Below are 15,233 nucleotides of genomic sequence, written 5' to 3'. Positions count from 1 at the left end.
CTCGCCCTCCACCCGCCCCCCCCAAAAATACCTGGGCACTCCACTCTGCTCTGGAAAGAGTGGAATATTCTCGAGAAAACATTTCGAAAAAAAGCCGAGGGGAAAAAAAGTATCGTGAGAAGCAAACACCCACCCTCACTTTTTTTTTTTCTTCCTCTTTCCCCGCTGCCCCTCCCTCTTCTTTTTCCGTCATCTTCGCGCCGTGGTCCGAACCCCCCTCCCCGATCGATCTCGCGCATCGCATCTGCATCGGCAGCCGTCCAACGCCTTCTTTCTTGCACTATTTCTCTCTGTTGCTTGTTCCCTGATTTGTCGCAAAGGGCTTAGCATGCGCCCGCGTCCTCTCTCTATTCACTTGTGCAATTACGCAACGCAACGCAACCCAACGTCTTATTCTTCTGCCGGAGGAAAAGCTCACACAGCTGACATACGGATACAAGCCTGCTTGGAAGTAAAGGAAAGAAAGCAAGCAAGCGACCAAGCAAAGCAAGCAACGGGCCTAAGACAAGCACAGGCATAAATCCAATCACATCCCGCCGTCCTCCCACATTCATCATCCTCGCACTTCTCAGCCACACTCCTTCGCCCTCTTCTTGGACGTAATTGCAGCTACCTACCTACCTCCGTCCAACCCAACTCAAACTCCTCCAGGTAACCTCTCTTACAACCTACCTCCAGGTTGTATTACCGCCGCCGCACTCCATAAAGCGCTGGGTCGCCTCGCCTCCATCCGCCTTGACACCGGCGATCCCTTCCCCAATCTCGACGCAACCCGGGAACACCTGCAGCAGCTCTCCTCAACCACCCATTCCATTCTTCTCACCTCAATTCACCTCGACCTTCCTGTCCTCTCCACATGTTCTGCTCGACGAAAAGCTGCTCATAGCTCCCCGCCTCCTCCACATCGTCGCCAGCCCTCCACACCTTGTCCTTACCCGTCTCCGCCCGCCTGTGCTTCACCTTAATAGCACCCTCCCTCAACCCTCCCTTCGACAACCGACCACCGACCGAGGGTCAACATCGCCACCTACCAAACACATCCGCCAGAGGCTTGAGGGCTACACTCGAGCCAGACTGCCCAGCATGACGGTCTTCATCGCATCACTGTGAGTGGCTCCTTCGTCTGCCAGCAACCGCAATCTTCATTCTTGCCCCTCCAACCTGCTTGGCAACATTCGAGGACCTTCCAGGTTGCAGGGTGACCCCCCTGCGGATGCACTTGAAGTCCGTCGACGTCCTCCGCGGTCCCTTCCGTGCCAATTTTCGATTGCCTTGCCATTCGAGGCCGTTGTCTGACCTGGCGATTCTAGATTCCTCCCCAAAACCGTACACTTCGCCCTCCCCGGCACTCCCTCGCGCGGAGACCCTCTTCGCCGCACAAAGACCGAGAAGCGTCCCGAACCCGATCGCCAGCCGAGTCTGTTCAACCCCATCCGCGACATCACACCCCCGATCACACCGACCGAAGAGACCCCCGAGAAAGACCCATTCGCAAACGAGGATGGCTTCCGCATACAATTCCCCGAGGAGGAGAAGAAGCGCGGCGCGCACGTAGACAAGGGCTCCCCCAAGTGGGGTGCCCGCGCAACCCAGCCCAAGTCGCGCGCGAGCTCTCCCCCGCCCGCCATCATCGCCGAACACAGCCGCACCCTCGAAAAGGCCAGGGAACTCGGTCGCCAGGGCGTCACCCAGCCGCGTCCTCTCGCCAGAAGCGACAGCCACGACCGCGTCTTCGCCCACGCCAACTGGCGCATTATGAGTGCCGACCAGGGCAACGGTGGCCTGCGCAACGCCGCCGAGGCCGCCGCCCGTGATGGAAAGCTCGGAGACTACACCTGGGTCGGCACACTGGGTATGCCCACCGACGCCCTCGAGGGCACCCAGCAGAAGCAGGATATTGAGGACAGACTGGCCACCGAGCACGACATGCTGACCGTCTTCACCTCCGACAAGGACTTTGACGGCCACTACTCGCACTTCTGCAAGCAGATTCTGTGGCCCGTCTTCCACTACCAGATCCCCGACAACCCAAAGAGCAAAGCCTTCGAGGATCATTCGTGGAAGTACTACGTCAATGTCAACCAGGCCTTTGCCGACAAGATTGTCAAGAACTGGAAGCGCGGCGACGTCATCTGGGTCCACGACTACCACCTGCTGCTTGTCCCCGGAATGGTCCGTAAGAAGCTGCCCGAGGCCAAGATCGGCTTCTTCCTGCACGTCGCATTCCCCTCCTCCGAGGTCTTCAGATGCCTGGCTGTTCGCAAGCAGCTCCTCGAGGGCATGCTCGGCGCCAACCTCATCGGCTTCCAGATCCACGAGTACACCCGCCACTTCCTCCAGACCTGCAGCAGGCTGTTGAACGTCGAGGCCACCACCGATGGACTGCAATTGGAGGACCGCTTCGTCGACGTCGTCAACCTGCCCATTGGCATCGACCCCGTCAACCTCAGCGAACACCGCGCGGATGCCGACGTGGAGAAGTGGATGGACATCATGAAGGAACGTTACAGGGGCAAGAAGCTCATCGTTGCTCGTGACAAGCTCGACCACGTCCGCGGCGTCCGCCAGAAGCTGCTGTCCTACGAGCTGTTCCTCAATAAGAACCCAGAGTGGCGCGACAAGATTGTCCTCATCCAGGTCGCCCTCTCCAGCAGCGAGAAGTCTGACCTGGACGCGACTGTTAGCGACATCGTCACCAGAGTCAACTCCTCGTGGGCCAACTTGGCCTACCAGCCCGTCGTATACCTCAAGCAGGACATCGACTACGCCCAGTACCTGGCCCTGCTCACCATGGCCGACGCCCTGATGATAACGAGTCAGCGCGAAGGCATGAACCTGACGTCTCACGAGTACCTGTTCTGCCAAGACGGAAAGGTGTTCCCCGAGAAGAAGCACGGTTCTTTGATCCTCTCCGAATTCACCGGTACCGCCTCGCTCTTTGGCGGCAACGAGCTCTCCGTCAACCCCTGGGACTACCGACAATGCGCCGACGCCATCAAAAAGGCCCTCGAAATGGGCGGCGACGAGAAGGAACGCCGCTGGAACGCTCTGTACTCTGCCGTCATGCACCACACCGGATCGCACTGGTTTAGTGAGTTCCTTTCCAGGCTGGATCGCGTGTACGACGAGCAGCACAAGCGTGACCAGCTCTCCGTCCCCCGCTTGAACATCAACACCCTCGCCCAAAGGTACTCCCGCAGCGAGCGTCGCTTGTTCATCCTCGACTACGAGGGTACTCTGGTTAGCTGGGGACCGATGAACCAGATCATCCCCGTTAGCCCTCAGGTACGTAACTCGCCTACTTTGTCTTGTTTGTCTTGTTAACAACATCAGCGTACTCTCGATGTCCTCAACGATCTCCTCTTGGACGAGCGCAACACCGTTTATATCATGTCCGGTCGTCGTCCTGAGGAGCTCGACCGCTTGTTCCGCCGCGTGCCTAATCTGGGCCTGATCGCCGAGAACGGCTGCTTCCTCAAGGACTGTGGCCGCAGCAACTGGACCGAGATGGCCGATAGAGAGCAGATTAACAGCTGGAAGGAGTCGGTCAAGTCAATCATGACGTACTACCTCGAGCGTACACCCGGCGCCGAAATCGAGGAGCGCCGCTGCAGTCTCATCTTCCACTACAAGAGCGCCGAAGACTACGAATCGGCCGCCCGCCAGGCCTCAGACTGCGCCAGCCACGTCAACGATGCCTGCGAGGAGCAGCGCGTGCACGCCATCGCTCTTGACGGTTCCATCGTGGTTGAGCCCATCGACTGGACCAAGAGCACCGCCGCTGAGAAGATCTTCGACGACCTGCGCATCCACATGGCTCCCGACGCCGAGCACAAGAGCCCCGTCGACTTCCTCATGGTTGTTGGTGATGGCCGTGAAGACGAGAAGGTGTTCCGATGGGCCAACGCCCTCGGCGATGACAAGGTGGTCAACGATGTTGTGACTGTCAGCTTGCACAGCCGCAACACCGAGGCCGGCGCTACCCTGACTCAGGGTGTGAGTGGTGAGTATCATCAACACCTCGATCTTATCCCGGTTGCTAACAACATCGCAGGCGTCCTCCTCGCCCTCCAAAAGCTTGCCTCGCTCTAGAGGCCAGACGCATTCACGAATGCATTCGGCGGCGCTGTTCCGCATCTTCACTCGCCGTTCCAGGCGCACAGCAGATTTGATTGTTCTCGACCCGGCCTTAACACCGGGCAAATGATACCATAGTGGGTTAGCAGCATCAGGGTGGAAACACAGACTAGGGAATTGCGAAGGCGTACAAAACATTGGGCATGGATTTCATTACTTCTTACACGTCTTGGGCAACGATGACGAACACTCTGCACTGCATTGGGAGCATGCATCAACATGCATTTTTGGAGGGCGACCTCCTCGAGAAATATTTCCTTAATGTCTTTTCATCCTGTTTCTTTTTGTTTCTCGTTTCGCGTCTCCCTGCCCTTCCCGCAGTACCACACGCACACGCACACACATCTCACGAGTAACGCTCGCTTTGGTTTTCGTGCCTGAAGTGAAGCTTGTGATGTTGATGAGACTGATTATGTAAACGCTGCGAGAAACGACATCCGCCCACCACCACACCCCCCTACTCTTATGTATTTTTAGGTTGCGTTCTTTTGCGTTGTGAGCTCGGAGAGCATGGGTGTGTAAGTATGCCTACGCATGCTAGGACGTGCCCGGGACGGTCCTGTGTACATATACGAAAGAGGAGTGTCAAGATAGATGAGAGGGTTAGAAGGTAGCATTTTATACCAATGGCATCATGCACCGTCACGATATGAGTTCGATATTCCTGTGTTTTGCTGACTTCAGACACTTATGTCAACTATGCACAGGTATGTTGAAGCATCATACCAAGGTATACCGCCCAGAATGCAGCAACCCAAACCGCCACATCCCTTTAACCACCCCCCTCACTCTAAACCTCATCTCTTCATCCCCGCCAACCCCGCCATCCTCGCTCCCCTCGGCCTCCTCCACCACCCACGACACGCTGAGCCCCCGCGTCTTCGGCCGCGGGATCGACTCCAGCTGCGCTTGGAAGGGCGTCAGCACCAGCGTGCCCAGCGCATCCTCCCCGCCGAGGTCGAAGACGGCCCGCCGGTCGGTAAACTCTGACGCGGAGATTTGACCGGCCAGGAGGCCTGAGTACATCTGCAGGGGGATCATGTTGCGCAGCAGACTGGCTGATTTGGATTCTGGTGAGTAGGTTAGGAAGCGGTCGTTCATGAGGTCGAGGAATTTGGTCAGCAGGGAGATTTGCAGGAGGCGCTCGGCGTGGGTTTGGCGGGATAGGTGGGCGGAGGTGGAGCGGAAGAAGGAGATGAAGGCGGACGGGTCGAGGTTGGAGAGGAGGGTGGGCCATTGCTCTGCCATCGGTACTGCGGCGGGCTCGGAGGAGGGGCAGGGGGATGGTGGGTGAGGGTTGAAGGGGAGGTATCCCGCGTCCACGGGCTCCGCGACCCAGACCCCGCCGAGCTCCATGATCCGGTCGACGATCCAGGCCTGGTGAGGGAGCTGCTCGGTCATTGCCCAGCTGAACCAGAACATGCCGTCGCGGTTTGCGATGTTTGTGTCCTCTGGGATCTGCAGGACGGACTCGAGGGGGTTGTCTGGCGTTTGGGCGCGGTATTTTGCGTCCGAGGTGGAGTTGAAGATAGCATCCGCTATCTGAATCATGTTCTGAGATTTGAGGAGGGTGAGGGTCTCGTGGAGGATGTGCGTGAGGGCTTGTCGCCGGGTGGAGGGCGGGGTGCCGGGAGCTTTGGCGCGGTGCCAGGCGGAAGCGTATTTGAGCTTGATGGGCTCGAGGGGGACGAAGGAGGTTACTTTCCAGAGCGTGCCGGCGAGGGAGAGCCCCTTTGAGGAGAGGGCGTAGAGGCGCGGGTCGTCGGGGACGGCGGTGTTGGAGGATGGTGTGAGGGTTGCTGCGTCGGCGAGACGGAGGTTATGAGTAAGGGAGTGGAGGAAGGTGAAGTCTGCGTCTGGGCCGGATGGGAATGCTAGGCTTGTGAGTCTGTGGTGGTGGGTGAGTGGGTGATGGGTTGACTTACACACTGGATAGCCGTCAGGGGTCTTGTACATTTCCGGGACCAGCAACGACAAGTCCCCGTTGAGGAGTGCGAGCGCGAGCAGGCAATGCGACAGCCCGTACCCGCCCTTTTCGAGTTCCACGGTATCGAGCCGCTGCTCGTACCCGCATAAGTTCGCCAGGATGGCCACCCGGTCCGCGACGCGGAACAGGTCGCGCTGGTTGAGGAAGGCCAGCGCGGTGGCGGCGTCGCAGCGCTTGCGGTCCCAGAAGTCGGCGCCCAGCCCGATGCGGGAGTCGTTGTCGATGGCGCGGGGGTAGAAGAAGCGCACCCTCTCGAACAGCGCGACGGCCATGCCCATCGGGGACGACGCCGCGTTTGACGAGGGCGGGGGAGGGGAGGAGAGCAGCGGGGTGAGGTACGGCAGCACGTGGTTCTCGAGCGCGTCCTGGAGCATGAGGATGCTGACTGCGGTCTCGGAGAGGGACTTTTCGTGGCAGATCAGCCACCAGCCCGTCACGTCTGTTTCCGGGGGTTGGGGGAAGAGGAGGAGCATGCGGTCTGCGGAGACGAGGGATTCTTGGAGGACCCAGGCGCGGGTTGTCCAGCGGTCGGAGACGAGCGCGAAGACGGCGGCGATGAGGTCGTTCGCGAAGTGCTGCATCTCCGGGCGCGGTTTGCGGACGGGGGCGGCACCGCGGCGGTGGATGGAGGCGGCGCCGGAGTCGGGGTTGCGCAGCTCGGCTTGGAGGAGGAGGGCGTCGAGGTGCCGCTGCGACCAGAGGGTGGACATGAGGCCGATGCAGGTGTGTGCGCGCTGGTAGACGAGGTCCATTGACTGGATGCCGAGTTCCTTGTCGGAGGGGTTGGTTTGGTCGATGCACTCCTGGATGGTGTTAGTCGAACGACAACTGAGATAGTCAGAGAGGGGGCGGTACTTGGTCAATCCATATCATACGAAACCCGTTCTCCCTCGCAAACCTCACCACGCGGTCAATCGTGGCGCGGGGAGCCCTCATCTCGCGTTTCGTACCATCCTCTTCGATAACAGTATACGGCGGAAGAGACGCTGCCTCGCCGTCCTCGTCCGACGGCTGACTCTCCCAACAGTACGACACAACCACAAAATGGCGACACTCCGAGAACAAAGCATCCTCCTCCGTCACCGCGGCCCTCCTGATCCGGAACGTCGAGACCGTCCCCGTGTTCGGGAAGAGAGGAACGTGCCGGCACCCGTCGCAGGTCAAATCCTCCACATGGGCGCACGGGTCCGGGAACTCTGCCAGCTTCTGCTCCCACGCCGTTAGCGACTCCGGGGTGGGCTGGATGTTGGCGTGCGCGGCGCACATGTGGCCCGCCGGCGCTGGGACCCGTTCGGCGCACCGCCGGCATTGGCCCCGGGTCGGGGTCGAGGTTGCGGCATCGTGGTGGTCGGTGCCGGTGTCGAAGGTGAGGAAGCGCAGGTTGCGTGCCCAGCGCTTGGCGTTGTCGCGCGGGCCGGCGTGTTTGAGGATGCCGTCGATTTGGGAGGAGAATTTGAGGTTGGGGGTGCCGGTAGCGTTGCGGATGTCGTCTTCCATGATTGGGTTTGTGGTTTCAGTTATGATGCCAAGAAATGGATATTTGGTCTGCGTAACGTCAGATTTATCATTTGCTTAATTGTTGCTGCCTGGCGATGGAGCACTGTTTTCTTATTTGCCGCCCTATCTGACGTGCATACGCCCATGGGGGGTTGCTGCGGACCAATAACGCTTGAGTTCCATCATCAAGTCCGAGAAATCATGAAGGCCTCACTCACACCCCTGTTGACGTATGTATGGGAAGCATGCGAGAACACCGTGAAGCGACTGGGTCGGCATGGATACGTACCTCGTTCTCGAACGACTCTGTTGCCACAACGTGCCGATCGTATTTCAATTTCAAGGCTTACATGAGTCTGCCTCTCAGTAAGTCACTACCTTAGAAGAGGTACAGAATGGTCCTCGCACGAGTATGTCGAGATACCCCCCCCCTTTCTTCCCTTCTAAGTTTTCTTCTTCGTAGTTTACCGCCTAGAGGCGCACCTTATTAACTACTATATAACTCTTATAGGGAAATATTTAAAAACTAAGATAGTTTATAGAGAAACTTCTATAGTTACTTATAGGAGTATATAAAGAGAGCGTAAATTACTTTAATTATAGAGAATAAATATCTCTCTCTTTATACGACTATAATTTATTACTCTTTTAATATTAAGATATTATTACTATACTATATTAATACTATTTATTATTATTTTAAAAGTAGTAACTAATAGCTTTTTTATAATTATTTACAAAAACTAAAATAAAATATTTAGATTTTTATAGATATAACTTAATCTTTTAATATAAAACTCAATAATATATTAAATATATTACTACTTTCTATTAATATACTTTAATAAGATAATATATTATTAAACTAAAATATAGAGATATTTTAAGTATATTAAAATAAACTTTAAAATAAATAAACTATATAATATTAATGAAATGAAATATCTTATATTATTAAAGTATAATACTTTATTAAAAAAACTTAAAGATATATATATAATTGTTATAGTGTAGTAGTAGTTAATAGGAGTAGTTAGATATATAGGGGGTAGTTAGAGTAAAGGGGACCTCTTATATATCCCTAGTTATATAAAAATTTACAAAAGAATTCTTTACAAAATGATATCGAGATACTTTGTGCAACCACAGGACATATTATCCAGTGTAACTAAACTCAGTGATGTGGTATTGGCATGAACTGTTGTGTTCTTGTTGCGGACTCTCGTCGTACGTAACGTGGTCCAATTACATTGGCAAGACAGACGGATTGGCTTCAACCGACTGCGCTAGTGGATGCAGTCATCATGGGCTTTCACGGTCTGCCTTATGACTAGGATGACAGCAGCTCTCAGCCGCAGTGGGGGATCTAATAAATCGCATAGTCCTTCTCGTTCAACTCATCAATCACATCCTTCTTGCACAACCAGACATCTTCCTCACCAACACAAGGCATACCTTCACAATGGACACCCCAGACTCTTACTCCAGCGCCGCCTACTCCTCCGACGAAAGCCGCCCGCAACGCCCTCCCCGCCGGCGCTCCCGCTCCTCCGACGACGAGGAGAAGACCAAACTCTCCGACATCGGCCAGACACCCGAGGTCAAGGAGTTCTACCGCAAAAGCCGGCGCGACCTCTGGGAGGACTGGGCGCCCGAGTACGTCGGCCTCGCGGGCTCCGCCGCCGCCTCGGCCAAGTTCGCCCTCATCGCGCGCCGCGAGGTCAACGTCGAGGCGACCGACGGCAACGTTCTCGCGCTGCACTCCGTCATCGTCAACAGCCCGCACATCAAGCGCGCGCTGGGCGACGTGTTTAGCGGGTACCCTGGCGTCAGCACGACGCTGAAGAAGGTCGAGTTCAAGGAGCCGTTCCAGCCGTTCTTCCACCGCTGGCGGGCGCTGCAGAAGTGCGTGGAGGATGGGGCGGACGAGCTGGCGAGGCAGCATGTGAAGCTGCTGTATGATGTGCTGGCGCCGGAGATCAAGCCGCAGATTGAGCGCGCGCGGGACCTGAGGAAGAATGAGGTGGTCTCGTTTGACTATCTCTGGACGCTTTTCGAGCCTGATACGGAGGCGTATGCGCGGGTTGACGACCAGGATCGGTTGTTCCTCATCAAGAGTGCTCGATATGAACCGCGGTCGGGTGGGAGCGTCGTCTTTGCGCTAAAATGTCAGTTCGTTGACACAGATGGCTTGAGATTCGGGCTTGCTTCAAAGGTGTTTGAAGTTCACATGTTTGATGACTTGTTGCCGATCCGGGAGCTGGCGATCTATCCCAGTAATCTGCATCCGGGGATGAAGAAGATCCGGGAAAAGCTTGAAGCTAGAGGGAAGTTGTTCGAGAGCTACAAGGGATTTCATTACAAGGGCTATTCCGGAATATTTGAATATGGACACGGAGATTTCAAAGGTGTCGAGAGACGACAGGTGAGTAGTCCCCGGCCCAACCGCCTTTGACGATGGCCATTGTCTGACCAGAGCCAAGATTGAGCATGGCCGCATCATCATCGACGGCGAGTCGTACTGCCGGTACGAATACCAGGCCGCTCCTCGCCTGAAGAAACTGAGGGACCCCACTGCTAAGAAGGAGAAGTTGGGTGCTCTCAAAGGACGGATGAAAGGCCGCCGGGGGAGTTTCGGCTTGCCGTACAGCCCGCCGCGTCGGGGCAGAATGCGATATGTCGAATCCGCAACAGCGGGCCTGGCGAATGAGGCAGACAAGGAGTTGACTGCGAATCAGCGCGAACTCGCTTCGCCTATGGTGCGGGGCTTCGACTTGACGTCGAAGAAATGGGGTATTTTTTACCCTCGGTATGAGAGATCATGGCTAATACTAGCATAGGGCTGTTTTTCATCGACTCGGTGACGGAGGTGGAGTGGAACGAGGGGGCTTTTGACCAGCTTGTCTTGCCGCACGACTACAAGACCATCATGCGTGCTTTCGTCGAGGCACAGATGTCTTCAGCCAGTGGCTTTGACGATATCATTCGTGGCAAAGGTGAGTCCCCGTCCTTCACAGACCACATGTCTGCAGTTTTCTTATCGCTAACTGGATCAGGCCAGGGGATCATCATGCTTCTTAGCGGAGAGCCGGGAGTAGGAAAGACACTCACGGCAGAGTCGAGTATGTGCAACTATTCTCCCATATAATAGGACAGTTCTAACACATCGCCTAGTGGCCGAAGCGATGAAGAAGCCCCTCTACGCCATGAGCGCTGGCGAACTAGGAATCACCGCCGACGACGTGGAAGATTCCCTCCGTCGCGTGCTTGAGATGTGCACCAAATGGCAAGCTGTGCTGCTCCTCGACGAATGTGACATCTTCCTCGAGAAGAGACGAGCTTCTGACCTCCAGCGCAATCAGATTGTCTCAGGTGAGTATCTACCCGAATTTCTGCACGATCACCGATAGCCCCGTCTGTCTAACCCTCGAGAATAGTTTTCCTGAGACTGCTGGAGTACTACAAAGGCGTCATGCTCCTGACCACCAACCGCGTGGAGGCTTTTGACCCGGCTTTCGAGTCCCGTATACATCTGACCATCAACTACCCTGCGCTCGACTTTGACTCGCGGCTGCATGTTTGGAAGGTCTTCATTGACTGCCGCAAGCTCGACACTACCGGGGCGCTGGAACCCCGGCAATTCCGTCTCGAGGAGGAAGACTTCAAGGCGCTGGCAAAGCTTGAGCTGAACGGTCGTGAGATCAAGAACGTGGTCAAGACGGCGTCACTGCTCGCGGTGCGCGACGGAGCGCCGTTGGGAATTGAGCATGTGAGAGCCGTGCTCAGGGTCAGGCGAGGGAAGCCCGCGGCTGTTGGGAGTATTGACACTGGCCTGGGAGATGAGATCTAGACAAGGAAGGCATGGTGATAGAAGCTGGCCAAAAACAAGACTAGATTGAGAGGAGATCAATATGGGCTTGCGGTATCAATCATGGTGAGGTGGTCATAATCTTCAAATGAGTCTGATTCATAGCTTGGCAAGTATGTCCTTATTCCAAAGTTGATTCAATGGACCATTCCTTCCATACACCGGATCCTCTTCCGGCATCTCGACACTCTTGATGACGGTCTTGAACTCTCCTGCAGGCTTTTTACCCATCTCGTTTCGCCATTTAGGGCAATCCTAGAGACAGTTGGTTAGCACATTTTATGGTAAATAAAGACGGCAAGTTTCAAAGAAAGAGGCTTACTTGAGGATACACGCCGATGTATCGGTAGTCAGAGGAGCTTGTTAGCGAGGAATGCGCTGTTCCGGCTGGAAGAATGATGACGTCGCCAGTTTTCACGTCCACTTCCATCCCCTGACCGGTGGAGATCTTCCCAAGTAGCATCTTAGAATGTCCCTGGAATATTCCTACATATCACAGCGAGGTCAGAGTAGCTTGAAGGACCGCATGTTAGTTTCGCACTAACCATAGCATTCGTGACTATTCGGGTGAAAATGGCGGATGCCAATGTGTCCCCATGTGCCCTGTGCTGGTGAGACGTTGAACACAATTATCCATAAGGGTGCTCTCTTACCCTCTTCTCCCATCTGTTCCTTGTCAAAAAGTCCGTCACTGACGCCTCATCCCTGGGTTCTGGGAGGACATCGCGATAGTGAAGCACCGGAAGACGGCTATTAGGAGCATCCTCGTTGGGGCTTAGGAAGTAGCACTGAACTGCCATTGTTTCAGACGATGTCAATAAGGCCAGCAACGTGGAACATGTGGGCTGCGAGTCCTTGTCTTTGGATATCATCAACCGAGGAAGCTGTCTAGACAGCTCTTACTGCGGGGACAAAGTAAGGTTGCCTCTTATCAGTTCAGAGGTGGTGTGGCCGGGATGTTCAGGCTGGAATTGCCGCTTTAGGCAATCAGCGCTATCATGAGAGGCGGGGTACGCATGCCGTGAGGCGGGGAGTCCGGACCGTCCCCGCAGGATGTGAACTCCGGCCTGGCCGTCCCCACTTTACTCCGCGCGAGATCTCTCTTAGCAGGAGGGCACTACCTCCACCAGAAGATGTGTAGTTCTTGGCATATCTGGGGTACAGGCAGAGGATGTGTTGGTCCTTAACGCCGAAAGGCCGGACGAACATGAACGCAAATGGTTAGAATGAGTTTTGGGGGATGAGTATATCATCTCTCGGGTAACTAGCATCGTTGGATGGAGTCGATGATGTCTACCCTGCCGTGGAGGCAACCCGTTAAGTTTGGCCCCTCGATACTCCACCAAGAGTTCAGAAAACATCATGAATACTGTCCGTGGGAGCGTTGACGATGACCCTGTGGAAAAGGGGGACGATCTCGGGAAGCCGATTACGCCCATCCCGAGCAACGGCCGTGGCACAACGGTCGAATACACATCCGACAATACACATGCACTCAGTGAAGTGGAAATGAACCTCAGGGTGATTGACGAAGCTGTCGAGGCCATTGGATTCGGGAAGTTCCAATGGCAGCTGGCCCTTTCCTGTGGATTTGGCTTCCTCGCGGATCAGGTCGGTACCCAGGCATTCGTCAAATGCAGACGCTAACACGGACGTAAATGCAGATGCTCCTCGTGTCAATCTCCCTCGTCGGACCCCAGCTCATTCCCGAGTTCGCGCCAAAACACTCCACTTTGCTCCCGGCGTCCAACTACGCTGGCTTGCTCATCGGCGCGGTTTTGATGGGCTTGCTTGCGGATAATGTTGGGAGGAGGATAGTGTGGCAGCTGTCGATATTCGGTATCTCTATTGCTACTATGCTTGCTGCTTCATCTCCTAACTGGGCGGCTATTAACGTATGGGTTGCTGTTTGTGGCTTCTTCGGAGGCGGAAACCGTAAGTCTCTCACTGGGGAGTAGGAAATGACTGATGCTGACAACACTGTTGCTCCCCACAGTCGCGATTGATCTTACAATTCTTGCTGAGAACATCCCTCAACGGTGGTCTTTTATGCTTGCTGGACTTGCGTGTGTTTGGGGACTAGGGAATACTATCACCGGCATCTTCGGTAAGACTCGCTGATCATCCCTACCTACATAGGGTCAAATTGGCACAAAAGCTGAATCCTAGTCTAGGATGGGCCCTTATTGTCCCCTTCAGCTGCCCACAGGATGCAACACCAGAGACCTGTCCCAAGTCCGCAAACATGGGTTGGCGGTATCTGTACATCCTCCTGGGTGGGTTATGCCTTGTAATGTCAATTATTCGGGCTCTAGTACTTCGGACACACGAGTCTCCTAGGTGGCTAGTGACTTGCGGCCGCATCGACGAGGGCGTGGATGTCATCAATCGTATTAGCGCGATGAACAGGTCGAGCTATACGATTTCTGCCGATCAGTTCATCAGAATTGGGTCTACAGAAGAAGTGAAGACGATGTCATTTGGCGAAAACATTCACCGAGCGAGCAGGTTATTCAAGGGAAAGACACAAATCAGATTGATGATCTGTCTGACGATGCTGTGGACGTTGGTTGGTATTGCGTAAGTCTTCGCTATCATCTCATACAGCGTTGAAAAAGTCGAATGACTAATTTCTCAACTTCAGGTACCCTCTTTTTACAATCTTCTTGCCCTACTATCTGCGCGCACACGGCGCAGACCTTGGCGACTCAAGTACCTACACCACATACCGAGATTGGACAATCTCGTCAGTCGTTGGCATATTCGGCCCTATTCTGAGCACTTGGATGGTATCAAATAAGTGGCTCCGAAGTCGCAAATCACTAGTGTTTACCGGTGCTGCATGCGCTGCATTCGCAGGTGCCTTCACCTCGATAAAGAACCCTGCTGAGAACCTAGCGTTCTCCTCCATGGTAAACTTCTGGCTGAATGCCATGTACGCTATCATTTACGCGTAAGTTCAATTTCCCTGTATGTAGCATGGTATACTGAATTATATACCTAAGGTACACCCCGCAAGCTCTCAACGTAGAGAACCGTGGCCTGGGCAATGGATTGCTTATGGCCGTTGGGCGTTTTGCGTCACTCACTGCTCCTTTCATTGCCACGTACTCTGATGTCACTACTTCGGCTCCAATATGGGTTACGTGCGCTTGCTTTGCGGCTATTGGGTTGATTGGCTTGGTTTTGCCGGTTGACACAGTTCCCTTCTGAAGCCCGTTTAGCATGCAGAAACTCGTTGCTTGTGTAACTCTTGTGACTATGTTTCGCGACGCAAATATCTGAGACCAAGATATGACTTTCATAAGAAGATGAAAAAGACAATTCCTATGGAGTTTTGCTAACCGGGCAGTGTCAGTTAGCTATTCGGGCAGGGTTTAACGTGTATTACCCCTTATTTTAAAGCATTTAAATTTCTTATCCTTACTATTATTATTACTATCATTATTACTGTTATTGTCGCTATTATCGTTACTATCGTTATTGTCTATTACTATTATCTATCATCGTTGTCTATCGTCGTTATCTATCGTCTTTATCTATTATCTTCGTCTATCGTTTTCATCTATCGTCTTTGTATATCGTTAGATCGAAGTATACATATATGTTACGGTCAGCTATCCGACAGTAGGGTCTGCTAACAGAAGTTGGGGATTGACGTTTAAACAGTACACTGGGGTCGTGGTCGTAGGTCGTAGGTCGTAGGCTGTAGTAGATCAAGTCTTCAGAGGCCAAGGTGATCAG

At 54.2% G+C, this 15,233-nt stretch overlaps 4 protein-coding genes across 4 annotated transcripts; 3 read left to right on the top strand and 1 right to left on the bottom strand.

Annotated features, from left to right (window-relative positions):
- Positions 1-1,083: 1,083 nt before the first annotated feature.
- On the top strand, positions 1,084-4,092 carry COL26b_014060 (uncharacterized protein; the record flags this gene model as incomplete). The annotated part of the gene is made up of 4 exons (XM_053186640.1): positions 1,084-1,106; positions 1,311-3,285; positions 3,334-4,003; positions 4,055-4,092. 4 exons carry the CDS (start codon positions 1,084-1,086, stop codon positions 4,090-4,092), a joined length of 2,706 nt encoding a protein of 901 aa, XP_053029415.1.
- A 733-nt stretch (positions 4,093-4,825) lies between these two features.
- COL26b_014059 (uncharacterized protein) lies at positions 4,826-7,621 on the bottom strand (the record flags this gene model as incomplete). Its single annotated transcript, XM_053186639.1, has 4 exons — positions 4,826-4,834; positions 4,927-6,011; positions 6,063-6,927; positions 7,028-7,621. 4 exons carry the CDS (start codon positions 7,619-7,621, stop codon positions 4,826-4,828), a joined length of 2,553 nt encoding a protein of 850 aa, XP_053029414.1.
- Positions 7,622-9,083: 1,462 nt separating this feature from the next.
- Positions 9,084-11,471, top strand: COL26b_014058 (uncharacterized protein; the record flags this gene model as incomplete). The annotated part of the gene is made up of 5 exons (XM_053186638.1): positions 9,084-10,046; positions 10,105-10,414; positions 10,462-10,617; positions 10,796-10,993; positions 11,059-11,471. The coding sequence occupies 5 exons, from the start codon at positions 9,084-9,086 to the stop codon at positions 11,469-11,471; spliced, it is 2,040 nt and encodes a 679-aa protein (XP_053029413.1).
- A 1,380-nt stretch (positions 11,472-12,851) lies between these two features.
- On the top strand, positions 12,852-13,447 carry COL26b_014057 (uncharacterized protein; the record flags this gene model as incomplete). The annotated part of the gene is made up of 2 exons (XM_053186637.1): positions 12,852-13,100; positions 13,154-13,447. 2 exons carry the CDS (start codon positions 12,852-12,854, stop codon positions 13,445-13,447), a joined length of 543 nt encoding a protein of 180 aa, XP_053029412.1.
- Positions 13,448-15,233: the final 1,786 nt, after the last annotated feature.

Source organism: Colletotrichum chrysophilum, assembly GCF_026319265.1.
Source record: "Colletotrichum chrysophilum strain AFK26 chromosome Unknown scaffold_288, whole genome shotgun sequence".
NCBI classification, from domain to species: domain Eukaryota; kingdom Fungi; phylum Ascomycota; class Sordariomycetes; order Glomerellales; family Glomerellaceae; genus Colletotrichum; species Colletotrichum chrysophilum.
Note: the sequence above shows the minus strand (reverse complement) of the source record. Positions and strands in the feature narration are given on the sequence as shown.